The sequence below is a fragment of the Cephus cinctus genome, unplaced genomic scaffold (assembly GCF_000341935.2).
Source record: "Cephus cinctus unplaced genomic scaffold, Ccin1 Ccin1_scaffold1289, whole genome shotgun sequence".
NCBI classification, from domain to species: domain Eukaryota; kingdom Metazoa; phylum Arthropoda; class Insecta; order Hymenoptera; family Cephidae; genus Cephus; species Cephus cinctus.
The window spans coordinates 67,315-83,707 of NW_014333723.1; the positions used below are offsets into that span (position 1 = coordinate 67,315).

Sequence of the window (16,393 nt, forward strand, 5' to 3'; positions counted from 1 at the left end):
GGGGGGGGGGGGGGGGGTAGGTCACTGATGGACCTTGGAATCCAGTTTCTTGAAATCTCACTAAGAGACAGACGCTACCAACACGGTCCCTTTGGTGTTTCTTTAACGTGAGATTTATGTGGTTATTACTAGCGGCTGCGACTGCTCGGGACTCCCATGGAGAATCGGTGCTCGAGTTTCAGGGAGTTTCTAGATTTAAAAAAAAAAAGGAAAAAAAAACAAAGGATGGTAAGAAGCAGTTAGACGACGATTGGGGGGGAAAAAAAAGAGAAGGGGAAGTTCAACTAGGAAACTCCGAGAAATGCTCAAATTTCGCAACAGAGAGGCACGCTACGTACACCTGTTACGGTATTCCTGGACGAGGAAACCCGCGCCGAGCGCCGAGCGAGGGGATCACGTAAGAGAGTTTTCGTGGTGTCGCTGCTAGATGGCGACAGCGTAGAACGTAGGTAAGAAGGAGGGAGAGACGAATGACTCGTCTATTTCTGAGTGCCGGCTTGAATTTATGTGTTTTGGGGAGGGTCAGGAGAACAAGGGTAGCGACAAGTGTTTCGAGGGACAGACAGCTGTATGCAGTAGGGGGTAAGATGAAGGGGGTCTTTACATGGGTGGAGGGTTACCACTTTGTAGTATCGCGTATCACCGCTTGGTGGCGATCATAAGCGAGAGGAAAACGAAACCCTGTAATAAAAAGAGAAAAGGGCGATGTTGGTCAGGGTGAAAGATCACAGAGAATTCAGAGGTTATTTACGAGACTCACCCGCCGCCTCGACGGCGATCCTAGAGCGTGACTCGAGAATCAATGGATATCACCCTGGGAACGATTTCTGTCCTATTCATTGCCGAGATCGAAAAAGTGCTTCAACGAGACACGAAAAACTAACCGATACTTGGAAACTGAATGAAGCACGAGTCAAAGGACTCCGGAGTCTGAAGAAGCTTTTGATCAAAGGAGAAGTCTCGGGAATGGCGAGCAGATTAGTGTTCAGACAGTTGGAACGAGGTTCTCGAAGGTTCTCGAAGGTTCTCGCTGGAAGGTTTCTGCGCGTGTAGGTTCTGTCGTTTGATAATGTACCCAACACTGGTTATATATATATATATATATATATATATATATATATATATATATATGTGTGTTTCAGAAAAGATATAATGGGGATGTATATACCATTCTTCGTTCGCAAGAGGCAAAGAGGAAATTACCGCTGTTCGTACCATAAGGAAGGTAGACAGGCGTATTCCTGCTCTATCGGTGTAATATAAGGGAGTAAAGGGGAAAAAAGCAGACGTAGAAAAACCAAACGATTGTAAGGAGGTCGAAATGGAAAAAGGTACCCACGACGACGTTGGATAGAACGTCTATTCGCGACTGACCTAGAAAAGGTCGTTACCACCGATGGCGTTGTGCGTCTATACTGCACGTAAATACATAATGGCAATGGCATGCGCAATATACAGAGTGGTACTGAGGACGGTCGAGACGCGCGTGTCCTGACGGAAAAACAAACGCGATATGTTGGGAGACACCGCGGTACAGTGCAGAGAAGAAGAAAAAAAAGAATAAAAGATGGGAAAAACATAAAAATCGTGAAAACGGATTGTGATGCATGAGCGCGTATTACGATTCACGGTCTTCCTTTGGCTCGTGTGAAGTAAGAGATATGCACACCGGGGCAAATCGCGTCCACACATTACGTTACGACACGGCTGTAAATTGTAAGAATTGGGCCACGCACATAAGCCCATGCCACTCCGCGGCTCACGGGCAGCGCATGTGTGTGCGCTCGTATATATTTTTCAAGTACACGAGCGCGTACGCAATTATTGCTAACGCGGATGTCTGTTCGTAATTCGTGGGGCCTTGGCCGGTTTCCCTTTCGAAGTCGTAGACCGTCGATTTCGCTTTGTCGCGCGCCAAGAGTTTTATATATCGTTGTAGATAGTGTAGAAAACTATATTATCTACTGGCCGCAATGTTCGCGTGGAAGTCGGTAAGGTAACTTACCACAATTAAGCAGGACATGCGTGTTTCTGTTATGCCGGCGGCATGGTACTGTTTTACCGACAGAAATAGTACTCTTGTTGGGTAATGTAGGGATCGTGTATGCAACACATGATCAGTATTCTTATTGACAGTGTTGACTGAAGATAGATATACTAGACATTTCTGTGTGTTCAGTGCTCCAGGAGTCTGTCAGACTGATAAGAATGGTACCGGTTGAGAGTTGAAAAAGCTAGAGCTTTGTTAGCACGAATAAATTGTTTTTACAAACTTGTTTGTAATCGTTCATTAAAAAATAATAAATGATATTTTGCACGCGCGATTTCACCGTTGATTATTTTATTGGTTAATAGTGGTCACTGTTTTTCGGGGCATTAAAAACGTTAGAATTTTTATCGATTAACTCGGTATATGAGGGGCCACGATACACAAGCTTAGATAACACCAGATCCAATAATATACCTATTCTCGAGTCAACGTTGGTAGTACTATAAACGGCGACATAAACAAAATCTTGCTCGTTGAATAGGTTGACAGTGATAGTAGTAAAAGTATAAAAATCCTACCTTTACTGGTCTCAGGTTGAATGTTCTCCGTCTTGATCTCCGCTCTCGTAGCGTAGGGTATACACGTAGGGGATGCTTGTGACGAAGGGGCTGCTAACTTTTCTAGAATAAAATCAAAACGAGTTTTAGATCCAATCATTTTGCAAAGCGTACGCTCCGAGTTAATTTGCACAGGAATAAATTTACCTGCTAATAGAGGATTGGCGGCTGCGATGTTGTACCTCTGTCGCCTGCAGGAAGGTGTCGTGGAGGAAGTCGTCGACGTAGGTTGACTTGCTTCGGCCAAGTCTGCCTGAATTTCTCTGAGGAAGGTATCGAGCGTATCGAATGGTTCCTCGCTGGCGACACCAGACATATCTTCGCTGTCTTCCGCAGGTACATTTGGAGCAGCCGGTGCTCCAACAAGGGCTGTCAATTCCATAGCCGAGAACTCAACGGACTGGCCGGTGCTGCTCTCCTGGTAAAACAGAAAACGGAGATACCGACTGATCTCTACAAAGTACCAACTGAGACTGATCGTGGCGACGATAGGAGCGCACCAACCTGTAGGCATTGGGTTAAGTCGACCATCTTGCCGTCGTTGTCAGGGCACCAAAGTAGCTCGTCGTCTATGAAGGGCATGTTTGACTCCTCCTTGGGTACGAGGGTGGAGGTTAGTGTAAGAGTCTGCGATACGGGGACCGGCATCGGGACCCGTACCCTGCGGTGGGGCCTCTTTAGCCACCCCCGCGCCTTCTAACATCCAAAACCACCTCCGGATCGCCCGCGCCCTTTGACTCCTCTCTTCACTACAGCCCTGGTTACTACAGCCTCTGCTTCTCCTACAAAATCGTAACCAGGAACGTTACGTAAAGTCTTTTGCAAAATCCTTTTCTCCTTTCCTTATTCAAGTTTATTTTCGTATTGTTACTTTCTTTCTTTTTATTGTTATACCTTTTCACGCGGAATCTGGATAAACCTACAAACGGACCGTGAACGGTCATCGTTGTAGGTTATAATTACAAGTGATCGCGAGATTGCTAAACTCGAACGATACTGATAAAGCGATAGACGCTAATGCGTGTTACGGTAGCGCGACCAGGTCTTGGCATTTCCATGAAAGTGAAAACACAGAGTGAAAACTTTCTTTCTGTAGGTTGTTTCACTTCCTGTGAGCGCGCGCGTAACCTCACCCCCTCCTCCTGACCGCTGCATTTCTATGCAGCTTCTACGGGAATTTACGTAATCGACAACCCGAGAAAGAAAGTTTCTACCGCGGGGAGGTTAACATCCTCCGTCTATTTATTCGAAAATGTATCGCTTCGTTAAGGAAATCACGCAACCAGTTCCTCACGATTCTTTCAGGTCGAAATCTTTTTACAAACTACGCTCTCATATAAAAAAAAAAAAGAACTCAAATGACAACTATGACAAACCAATATTTTGGAACTAGTTTCAATTTAAAAATCACAGATGGCGCCCTTAGTCAGTGATCAAGACTGCCATCTTTTGGCAATATTGGGAGACACGTAGCCCTTCAGTTTCATAATGGCGGACGGAACCGACAGCTCGTCCGACGAGAGTTTAAATGCCAGAAGCGAGAACTTCGATCCACTAAAAGCGCTGTATTCGTCTAAAACTCGAATCCCGTCAGCCACGGCTCCGATTTACGATAATCTCAATAAATACGAGTCCGTCGCGAAGGGTATAAGCTTTCCTGGGAAAAAAGTGCGTTCCGAATTGTGGCCCGAGAGCAACAAGTTTTTTTTGTTCAAATGTTCTCCAGTCCTCGTTGTTTGAACACGTTATAATTTCAGGGAGGCAACAACAATACCAAAGCGGAAGTGGAAGAATACGCTAAGCGAAGATTTTTACCGCATCAAGGTGAGATATTTAATTTCTTAACCTTTTATTTACACGTCGTTATTTTACGTCACCCGAGTAAGGTTATACCGTGACGCTTCAAGAAGCTTTGAGAGTTTCATGGTAGATGCCGACACTCACACCGCGCATCTTTCGCACAAAACTAACACGGAGAATCCCAGCCAATGATTTCATTCATGATAAACGATCTGAATCGGATTCAACTACAACTTTGAGTCCTAACCGATACGTTCTCTACGAATTTCATCACTGAAACAATACCGTACAATAAAAATACGCCAAATCTCCTTCATTGCGAACGTCATTAAATTGATACCTAATCATAACGGTATAACAGGTAACATCAACTTTCCATTATCCACATTTAAAAAAAAGTTAACACATTAAATTTAATTTACTGTCCACTAGTAAAACGACTACGAATAGACTCTCCTCCAAATTCAACGAGAGGCGTACCTAGAAAACGTGGGAACAATCCAGAGATCCACGATACGAGTATACCAGTTCTCAAAAATACCATAATATTCTCCAAGGCAGCTGCGTTGTAAAACAAATCGTTATTTCTCAGAGGATCAAGAATACGATTCCAGTGTACCGTTACCAGTACAGGAATTCCAAGGGCGAGCTTATGCAACTTTGAAAAGACTACCGAATTTGCAATCTGCTCTTTTCTCCAGGAAAGAAGTCCATTGTATGTGGCGCGAAGAAGAAGAGAGGAGAGAGAAAGGAAAGAGGAGAGAAAAAAGAAAAGCAGTCAGTAGTGGGAAGTGCGTATACGGGGGGTGCACAAAGAGCAAACGAAGAGAGGAACAGAAGGAGGAGCAATACGTGCAAAAGCGAGTGAGGCTAGACGACGGTCTCGTAGGCCACCACGTCCCCGCGTACCCTGGTATCTATTGGCGAGCGGCCAATTACACGAGGCAGACGATAAATTACGGATCCCTGACCCAGTGCAGTTTTATATTTACGTATAGCGTTGAGGCGGCGCGGCGCGCGCTGCGTACGCGCACCGATATTCTCGTGTAAAGAGTCATAGTGTGTAATGCTTGCGGGATAGCTGCACGGGGAGGAGTTTGCTCGCGGAGACGAGGTATACCTACTCTCCTTCCTGAGGGTAGGTACCGCGGCCAGAGGGACAGAGGGGAACGATCGGCCTGGCGAGGGATGGAGCCTCCGTGGTGAGGAGCAAGGCGGGACGGAGGACGAGGAGGTAGTGTTAGCGGTGTGTACGTACGGAGTGCAGCACTTGTTGCGCCCGGGCGTCGACCTCGACTCAACTCGAGGCTCCCCAGGCTGGCCATCTTCGAAAGCCTGAATTTTCCCAACGCCGATGTACTACGTAAAGATTCAACCCTGTCCACTCGGTGATACTAGTCGCAAGACAGGAGGGTTTACACAATCCTGACGAAGGACCCCCTCCTGGCAGTGGGTAACGACCAGGACGAAGATTGGATGATGAAAATTTTGGTAATTTTTTTTTTACCAGTCTTTACACCGGAGGAGATAGGAAGGAATGTGTAAAATAATTTTACTATCTTTCTCTTAGGGTTCTCCTTTAAGGTTCACTGTACCTGTTTATCACCCCGGAAGCACGTGTCAAAGAGTCGAGGACAGGGCGTTCCTGGCTTGCGGATGAAGTCGCTAACGCACACTCCTACGGTTAATGGCAGAGCTGATAGAAGGGACAGCCACCGTAACGTAACCGGAGAGCAGTGCTTCCGCGACACCCGGTATACGGGACGATCCAATTCCTGGCTCTGTGTACGCGCCGACCTATCCCAACGTAACAGATGACTATCGGGCACGCCGAATCGGTAGCGTTTCACCCTCTATCCCCCCGTGCCACCACTTCCATCGTCTGACTCTCTAACGCTTCTCCAGGTCATGACTCGGTGTGCCTAAGAGGAGAGACCTTGCTGGTTCTTTTTTACTGGCTCCTCATTAAGCCTCATCTTTCTCCAGCTTCCTCGCAAGTACCCGGGTCAGCGTCAGAGGAGTCAGGTATCCTGGGAACCTGGATCATCCTCCGGATCATCCTGCTACCAGGTGGGACCATGCCAACCAGCATAGAGCAATGCTTCTGCTGTTACTGGCACCCACCAGTGGGTACTCCAAGATGAGGTAGGAGGAAGACGAGGAGGTAAAGGGCCACCTCGAGAAGTAACAGTACCTACGGCTAGTTCGCGTAAAGCAAATGCGAGAGTAAGCAAGGTATATGTGGAGAGGTCTGGTGGCTGCTTGCTTCGCCTGCCTGCTCGGCTCGGGTGCGCTGCCCGCCAGGACGTTGAACCCAGCGCGACTCAACCTGGGGATCATCCGCGGGTACAGGGCCCTCCTTTACCGTATTTTCGTATGCGGCCTCTACGCTACCTGGTTTGCCCGTACGGATCAGTTGGACTCGTGAAGATTATCTTCCTGGCTTATCCCTTCTGTGTGTCAAGGGGTTGATGATCCAGGGTGGTGAAGGGAGGAAAGAGCAACGCGAATTATTCCCTGCGAATGGACGTTACTTGACTGCGTGACTCTCGTTGGCTTTTTTTAAACGTTAAATGACTTTTTAAAAACTGCTCCAATTTTTTCACATTAATTTTTTTTTCCAAAAGGGTTGAACACTCCTAACTCTAAACTTGGACAGCTGACTTTTTACGTCTGTCCTACTTAACTTTCTTCTTTAAACTTTTTCGTAACTTTTACCACAGAATTGTCCCGTGTTACGCGAATTTTTTGTCGTTTCCCTCACAGATCTGGATCGATCGTAGGAGTCTCTTACGAGTCTTCTCTCTTCGCGTTGATCGAGACGCAAATTTTACTCATACATCTACAGTTATAAAATACGGCAATTAATATTACTAATTAATAATTGCCGTATAGGTGAAGTTAAGCGATATTCCTTAATCGTTGACAATCGATCCCACTGCCCGCATCTCTCTTGTCGTTCCATACTCTCTTACTCTCTCTCTCTCTCTCTCTCTCTTTCTCTCTCTCTCTAACTCCCCGACCACTTTCAACACCACGTCTCCCCCTGTACCTCGACTCACGGCATAACGGTTGTCTTCCGAAGCACACGCGCGAACCTTCTAGAAGGTGGGTTAAATCGCGCGCCGAGATGTACAATAACAGCAAAGAGAGCTTAAACCAACTGTAGGAAGAAAGTTTTTAATAGGACAAAAGAAACAATTGTTTCTGAATAAACCAAAAATCCATAAGTCAGAAAGTCAACAGAAAGTATCTTTAAAGTACATGCGCATGTATCTGCATCTGACAACGACAGAAAGTTCATGAAAATCATCAGTCCAATGGAATCCGAGAATGACTATTGCGTAAAGTATAAAGCGGCGGCCATATTTATTTTCTACGCGCACTCTCTCTCTCTCTCTCACACACACACGTATCTATATCCTACCACAGGGTCTCTCTCTACGTATCCATCTCTCTCAAATCTTTTTCCCAACAGCACAGCCCCTTTCTCCGTGCAAGCGAACGAAGTCGACGACGCGAGGCGTCTCCGGGCGTCCCCAGGCGTCGGTGCCCTGGCGATAGTGAAAGTGCGGCCGCGTATACAACGCAGAAAAGAGACAACAAAGAAAGGTGAAAAAGAAGGCAGCTCCGATGGCCAAGGGGAGAGAGGGGAAATCTTGGCCGAGAGTGTACGTGGGGATTAGGGGGTTCCCCTGCGTCGTTCTCCACAGCGAGCGTGCACACAACCCGTGTGGACGAAACGTGGGGCAAACGAAGGGGATCCAGAAGGCAACTACCGATGGATGAAAGTTATCGGAGAAAGCCAATTCGCGGCCGTAAGTCGCTACGCCGAAGACCATTCTGCCCGAGTCGTATACCGTAATACGTCCATCTTCGTCTCTCTTGTTGCACTCGCTCACGAGACGCAGCACAGCGCATGCGCCGACTCATACCTATCGCTATCCTACATACATACATAGTGTATACCTATTAAAACTCGACTACGCATAGTGCAGGACTCCGCTGTCTTGTATCTCTTCCTCTCTCTCTCCCCCCTCCCTCCCATACTCTCTCCTCGCGTGCACTCTCCTCTCGCGAGTACAAACCGCTACGAGTTTACTTTACATAACTCTGCAGCGCTCCTCCTACCCGTCGTCTGCCATGCAGGTCCAATCGCAATGTATGTTTTACTTTCTATGCTTCCACCTTTCCGAAAGGCGCAGAGAGTGCACAGTTTATTCAGTGAAAGAAATGACTGCATCTTTTTTTATCAATCTGCTTTACCATCTACAGGTACAACAACTTTTACTGGTCAGGCTTGCACATTGGCTTGGAGGTTATGGGTAATCTTTTATGGAGATTTTTTTTTTAAGAATTCTTTTCGCTTTTGGATTAATAAGTGCCGATGGGTATTCGCGGAGATATCGACTGGTCAGGAATCAGTCCATTATGGTCTTATCAGTCGTCATTGACTTGAAGTGACATTTTTAGACTCGTCATCCCTATCCGATAACCGTCCGATGAAATTCACGTGGCGATAGAAGGTTTGTTTACCGTAATATCAAGGTGATTCTCGTACTTATTTCAGAACCGGTGAAGAGAACGAAACCGGGCCGAGGGAACGACCTAACCAGGAGTCGCAATGTCCTGACGAAGATGGAACGCACCTTCGGACCACTGGGCGCTCTGTACCGGTATATGCAGTCAAGAACGCGAGTCAAGGTAAACGGACGAGAGAAGAGGAAGAAAGGAGAAGGTCTTGCATGGAAGGGATGATCCAATGAGACAATCAAAGGACAGAGTCCTGGCTGAAGTCTACCGGTCTAATGTGGCTGTGACTCGAGCGAGAGAGAAAAACGATACTTGAGGGATCGAGAAAGGAAGGAGACGAAAAGTAAAGAGAGAAAATCACTTGATCTACTCGTTGCCAACTATAAGACAGGTTAGGCTAGGTCCCTAACCTCACGGGACCCGACACCCACGTGTGCCATTTCTGGGCTCTGAGCTTGTAACCAAGGAGGTGAAAGAGACATGTGGCGAGGTGGCAAAGGTGATTGGAGGTTATGTGGGTTGTAAGGGTCTCTCTCTCTCTCTCTCTCTTTCATTCTTGAATTAGGTGGGGGGCGAAGGCGTGCTATGTCGTGCCGCTGTACCGTGACACAGTTTCGCGAATGCGAATACGAGGGCTCTTTCGAGAGGTAGAACGACTTGGTTAGGGTCAACACTCGTAGTCATGGAGACCAAACCCCTTGCAGCCAACCCCTCCTCCCACCTGGAACACCCTAGCTATGCTAACCACCCCTTAGGACTCTATGCTGCTGGTCTTTGCACCCCCGCTCGCTATACGTACGTACGGCCCTGGTACTAGGCCATCTACGCCAACTTTGCAAAGACAAGGTCATATCCCGGGATTCCTACCCAATGTCCTCGATAGGTCATGCTCCTTTGGCACCCCCCTTATACTTTGGCACGTGATTGGCTCCTAGGGATGTGGGGGGTTGTTGTTGATTGCGACGGGAATGACATGAGGCTGAGATGTATATCGGTTGGGATGAAAAGGATATTTTTGAATCCGTCACGTTTTTTTTTTCAACCAAAATACTGGACATCTATATTTGGATGTCATTTTTGTGTCATGTTACCCCCCCAAAGTTCGGGGTTCTTGGGTCTTAGGGTACGATCATGTTTCTAGTGCAGGTTCAATGCATTTTTCAATGTTTGTTATCGTTTATGCAGATTTTTTATTATTCTTATAAGAGAAGCATCCATTATCATGCATTTTCCTTGATGTAACGGTATTCAAGGTCCTTGCTACTCCGAGTATCGTTAAGCACGTATAAGAAACCAGGCGCGTTACAGGTTAGGTTTCCTTTTTGATCAATTTGTCAAAACGATTTTTTAACTAAAAAAAAGGTTGTCTCTGATCTTAATACCGTGTATGGCAATATCTAAAGTCAGGCTTGATACCGTAATAAAGAGGGTGCCACAATCGCGAAATTACTTGCACCCAACTGTAAAGGTCATAGGTCGAAGCCGAAGGCACGAGGTATTACGCGAATTGCATTCTATTGTTTCGGCGCGTTCGTTCCTTATAAAGCGATAGCAGCGCCACAGCGCGGGAGTCATTGAAAGAAGCCTCGCACTTCCGCATAACCCAGCGCCGCCTATCTTGTCTCCTCGCACGTAATAAACAGACGAGAACTGCATTCTGGGTCTTTGAGCGTTTGCGTCTCTGATGCGTATACGAGCCAGGTGGTAGCCGGTATATGATACGAGTATTAAAGAGAGTCGAAGAGAGATTGTATGACAAAAGAAGACCCATAAAAAATATAAAATACGGTACGATTGAATATTGGGCCTTATGCAGATTTATCTCCGTAGTAAGTAGAGAGTGTAAAATTGCTTCTTGCACAAGCCGGAGTTTTATTTAATATTTTTTTTTTTTTTTTCTTACTTTGCATGCTTGCCCGGCTACTTCTCTTGGTCAAGATCTACACCAGGAACGAGAGGGGTATCAGAGGACACGTGGAGGCATACGTGGTCGCCTTCGACAAGCACTGGAATCTCGCATTGGAGGATTGCTTTGAAGTCTGGACTCGTAAGGTCAAAAGAAAGGCGCCTGCATTGGGTTAAGTATTGTTTGTCACAGTGGTTCTCAACAATAGCGACGCATTGCTCGTTGCCTTGGATACGTCAATTAATACATAACACGTAGTACATAATTATTGGGTCCGGCTGATTTAATTATTTTCTTATTAATTTAATCCTTCCCAGATAATCCAGATCCAAGTCGGACGATCCTGTTCCTATACTCCGGCTACCTTTCACCTTTCTCCACGTCGTCCACGAGGTCAGGAATACCCACGGGTACGCGGCAACGGGTGCGACGTGTTTCTCAACTTGTCTGAACCTGTTGGCCTGCGATCGCCGCCTCGGGCCAATCTGTCATCGGTTCGGGGCTGCATCAATTTACGAACGCACCGGTGCAGCCCGTCCCTTTCTTATCTCTTCATATTAATCGGACCAGCCTCCAACCAGAGGAACACGAGGTGGCTTCTTATCGTTATACTTTGCCGTTCAAGCTCGAAGCACGGCGGGCACGCGATTCGCGCCAATTGCGTATCGACATGCGCGACGGACGCCCGGGGTCTCTAGTGGGGTAGCAAAAACAAAAAGTTTCATTTAAATTGTGAATTTTTTTTTTAAGAAAAATAACCTGACAATGGTTAATGCATGATATACAGGGTGGCTCGGGCGGTGCTCAGGGTGTTAAATGATAAATTTTCTTATTATCGTCATCCTTGTATTTTATTTTTAGTCAACAGATAAACGTCCGTTCCCCCAGAGAATGAGAGATAGAGAACAAATATGGTGTTAATTTCATACACCGAAATCCTATGTCATAGTCGAAAGTGTCGCGACGCACGTTTCGAATTACCGCGGGGTAGCTGGGGGAAGAATGTGTCTCGTAGATGATGTAAGGGAGGTTGGGGTTAGGAAACGAGGAGGTGGGCAGTGGCGCTCGTGCTCCTACACCCCCCCCCCTTCTCTCCCACACCCATTTCTCCTACGGTAACAGACTGAGGTAAGGGCGCGAAATGAAAAGAAAAACCTTAAGGGTGGCGTTAGGAGTCAGGGCAAGGACCGACCTTGACTACGTAGTGGTGCCACGTTCGATACGAGGTCCACGTGCCCTGTACATCTCTCCCTTTCTCTACTCTGTCTTTCAGGCCACCCCTCCCTTTTACACCCTCTACTACATCCACAGTCCCTACCTACGCACCCACTCCGTTCACGTCTCTCCGTCCCTTACCTCTATCGCGACGCTACTGCGGCCCTCGCTCGGTACCTCCGTTAGCTACGTCACGAGGAAGGGAACGAGGAACACTACCAAAACCACCAATAACATCGCCACCACCTACCGACCAATCTACCTTACCTACCTTACCCACCACGAGCCTATTTGTCACACTTTTTGTAGGCCATGTTTCTCATTTCCTACTCACCCACGTAAATCATCGGTGCTTCCCGAGATTTTACGAACGCAGAGAACGAACCAGGGATTGGCAGGTAATGAAAAAAAAAAAAAAAAAAAAATTATTTTTTTTAAATCTCATCCCCCCCATCAGAAAATTGTATCCAGATACGGCGTGACGTCTGAGAATATTATTGTAATAATATGATCTTGTGTTTCTTGTCGATCGCTTTTACGGGGCCTTAAGCTTTTCTTATGTAGGGAAGTAGGGGGCAGGCGGAGGGGAGTGGGTTTACTTATATTTTGGTACTGAGATCCTTTGGGCGTTGTGTGTCCGCAATAGGGTTCAGGGTTAGTTGGCCTACTGACGTACTTTGGGGACCTGGGGGGGAGGGCGGGTTGGTACGGGGTTGAGGGTGGCAGGAGCGACGGCCTTGAAGAGCGGCTGAGGATCGATGGTTGGTGGTACACGTGTCCCAGTCCCCCTTACGCTGTTACTCCCGCCACGCTGAGAAAATGATTTTGTAGCGTCAAACGAAATTTATTTCATTTATCCCGCACACGACGGTTGCCGACGGACGATCCGACGTGACGTTACTCACGAGCGTAATTTTCAGTAATTTTGTAGGATATTCTCAATCGCACGAGATACGTGGAAACTACGCGCGAAAAATACTGTGAATCCCATTGGTCTGATAAGTAATAGAAAATACCAAACGAACTTCGGTCAATCAATAATGTTACTTCGTGCGATACTTTCTATAACGGCAGACATACTTTCGAAAACTCGTCGTTTTGTATATTAATCGCAAATTCGATCGGCTTGAAAGCATTTACACCCTTCTACGTAATTCGATTTAGTTTCCCTTGTTCGAATCCTATAATCATTTTCAATAAGATACACACTCGAAACAGCTATACGAGATTCAGTTATGTCAACGATCACGTAATCGATTCAAATTTACGTGGATTTATCGAAAAATACATTTCCCACGATCGCAACTGATAATCGACGTTACAAAATATTTTTTTACAGTCTACCAAAATCTCTTCCCTCTACGCCCCTTTTCACGATCGACTCTTTCCCCGCCCTGCGTACTCCCTTCCATCTCCCCTCCAACCCCCCCACCACAAGGTCTACGGACACGTGCCTGCACATAAACAACATTTCACCCCGACGCGCAACTCTATCGAAATTCTCGTAACCCTGGGAGAATGTACGCGTCTCCGTCCAAGTGTTACCACTCGTCAAATCGTCTTGGGCCAGTCTTTTGTTTTAACGTAAAAATCAATGTATCAAAATTCAAATTACGTAACGGTCAATCGCCAACGAGTTACGTCCAATGGCCGACGTAGCGATACTATCGGGTTTCCCGTGTAACGGGCGTGCGCGTCTTCTTGGAGCTGTTATTGTTTATTTTCTGCACTTCGTAACTCTAGTCCGATGCAAATTTTCAAAATACATTGCTAAATCCATATATACATATATATTACGTAACTCAAGAGAGCTCCGATGTATCTTCCGGAATTTTAACTTCGTCCAGCGCATGCGCAGTAACCGTCGACACTTTGTTTACCGTAATGTCGCTTGTTGCTTTTTATTTCTCTGTCAATTCGCTCTCATTACGAAATACATATCCACTCGACCGACTTATAAAGTTTAACAGAATTTCCAGCGTACAATAAACTAACACGATTATTTTGACGTTACGAATTCGATGCATTACCCAGAAGCACCCTGTCACCTTTCGCCGCCATCTTTCCCACTCGTTTTCACAAGTCGTACGTAATAATCTGCCACCTGTACGTACGATTTACCCCGTGGTATTAATAAGCATACAAAATTTCACCGTTATAAACTTACTGTCTTAATTCTCGACATTGATATAATTTCAATGCGCATGCGCGATCCGTTGCCATACACATTTATCGGCTGTACTTAATGGAAAGTCCGGCAACTAATGTACCACGCGTATCTTGCGCACTTATTAAATTCTTTATTAACTCCTTTAATGTTCTCTCGTACACCGACAGGTCCACCAGATAGCATCAAGCTGCCGGACGACATGCCCAGGACAGTCGTGAAGGAAAGTAACGGAAAAATCGAGACCCTGGAGAGGCACGTGACGCAGTTGCTACTGCGAGGCGAGCAGATTGCCATTATAATGAAAATTGACTAGCGCCATTATACAAATATATACATAGCCAGTCACGAATAATACTAGGGTACATTTACTATATGCACATAAAGCCCATTGCAACCTGATCAACGTGAAAGTGAAACGGAATATAGGATTATAATCGATCAATCGTTGTGTATCATGAAAATCGACCTAAGGCGCTTACCAATCGCCATATGATTATACACACCAAATAGCCTATTGATAAGAACGTATACATAAATTAATCACAATAACAGCATAATACAAGCAAGACCATTGTAAGATTACTCAGTGTCAAAATTTTTGCAAATTAAATTTGAAGGGGACTCGATCGAATTTCATTCGACGATAAACAACAACGGACAATACAGCAGTCCGTTCTATATATAGAGAACCGTCCTGGCGTGGGTGAATAAATTGAAAAAATAAAAACCACGTCAAAAATTAATTTACACGTTCTTTTATTCGTCGAAAAATTTCGTACCTTCTTTTTCCCCTGTACCCCGCAGAGTCGCCGTAGTCAAAGTGCATCGGGAGTCACGGTGAAAGCAAATGCCAGTCGAGCAGTGGTGCGAGGGGTGGTGAGACTGAGGTAGGTAAGGGAAGCCGTGGCAGATCGAGGAGAGAGAGAGAGAAAAAGAAGAAAAAAAAGGATATCTCGTCAGAAAGAAGTATAATCAATCGCGAGAGCAAGGGGCACGGACGTGAATCCGTGGAGGTACCCTCTCACTCGTGCTCACTTTCCCTCTCTGGAGAAAGTCCTAGGTTTCGTCTCTCTCTCACGCTCTCCTCGTCACTCTCCCACAGAGCAGAGCGTCTGTCTAATCCGTGATACACACTCACTACACACAGTGTACACAGGGTGAATGCACTTTTAGAACCATAACCTTAGTCGTTACTCGACACCTTCCTATTCCGATTGCGGAAATCTCACGAGACGTCAAATTGCTGCGGCGGAATTCAGAGCTTGACGCTTTCGTCCGCGAGATGCCGCGTCCGAATTTTCAAGGAGCGCAGAGCGCGACGTTACCGACCGAGCAGCGAGCAAATCTATTCCGTACACGACGTACGTATACAAACTTCTAGCGTGGATACGTACCAGCCAATGATCATTGGTTATGTCGTTGTCGCGTAAGGGGGGACGAGCGGGACGTGAGGGATCGCGCGGGAAGGGACGAGCAGGAGGAACCGCTCTCCATTATTCCCGCACGATTACGGTTTTCTCGATGACACTCAGGGCCGACGGGCCTTGACGCGCCGAGAAACGTAATGACGTTCGTAGAAAATTCTCGACGAGGTCGGCCCTGCTGCTGCCGTTAATAATTTTTACTGAACCCCGCGTGTCTCCGAGGGACGGTAGCCAAATAGACGACGGACGCCATATTGAACGATCGTCATGGAGCGTCAAATTAAATAAGACGTCCGACGAATTCGATGACATCGCGTGTAAATGACAATATTTGAAGATAGTATAATTCGATGGTACAGGATCATTCGCTTTTTTTTTTGAGGTAACTATCCTTAGATGTATTATCCTGCCATATGCTTGGTGATCCGCGAGACGTTCAGTGATCAGGATTAAGAGGTACGGGGGGACAAGAAGCGGGGCGGAATGTTGAAAATAACTTCTTAAACGTCCCTGACGAAGTGGGAATAGTTGAGTTTGCCGCGAGTAGTGTGATAGGTTCGTGATTTGCACTTCCTAGTCGCTCTATCAATGTGTGTGTGTATATAGTTATATACAGGCAGAGAGAGAGAGAGAGAGAGAGAGATAGGATCGTACAGTGATGGAAATATAGAGATACTCGTACTAAAAGGAAATAGTGAGTGTGTTGTATCATCCATGCAGACACATATGGGGCCGGGG

The 16,393-nt window shown here is 46.4% G+C and overlaps 2 protein-coding genes across 15 annotated transcripts in view; one reads left to right on the forward strand and one right to left on the reverse strand.

Annotated features, from left to right (window-relative positions):
• Positions 1-16,393, reverse strand: part of LOC107272798 (ecdysone-induced protein 74EF) — an 81,309-nt gene that overhangs the window by 50,562 nt on the left and 14,354 nt on the right. For 9 of the 13 annotated variants that reach the window (XM_025090095.1, XM_025090099.1, XM_025090096.1 and 6 more), the window contains 3 exons: positions 3,112-3,389; positions 2,755-3,025; positions 2,569-2,670 (listed from right to left, as the gene is read on the reverse strand). In XM_025090095.1, coding sequence (XP_024945863.1) covers positions 2,569-2,670; positions 2,755-3,025; positions 3,112-3,255 — 517 coding nt within the window. In that variant the 5' untranslated portion in view covers positions 3,256-3,389. Of the gene's footprint in view, positions 1-2,568; positions 2,671-2,754; positions 3,026-3,111; positions 3,390-3,501; positions 3,672-15,010; positions 15,142-16,393 lie in introns of those variants that run through there. The other 4 variants (XM_025090102.1, XM_025090101.1, XM_015750312.2 and 1 more) reach the window with 3 other exon arrangements.
• On the forward strand, positions 4,089-14,974 carry LOC107272801 (U7 snRNA-associated Sm-like protein LSm11). 2 transcript variants are annotated; one of them, XM_015750315.2, is made up of 5 exons: positions 4,089-4,275; positions 4,365-4,431; positions 8,978-9,111; positions 10,879-11,017; positions 14,399-14,974. In XM_015750315.2, exons 1-5 carry the CDS (start codon positions 4,096-4,098, stop codon positions 14,542-14,544), a joined length of 666 nt encoding a protein of 221 aa, XP_015605801.1. In that variant the 5' UTR covers positions 4,089-4,095; the 3' UTR covers positions 14,545-14,974. The 2 variants fall into 2 exon arrangements, with proteins under 2 accessions (XP_015605801.1, XP_024945875.1); XM_025090107.1 differs by lacking the exons at positions 4,089-4,275; positions 4,365-4,431 and adding an exon at positions 6,560-8,019.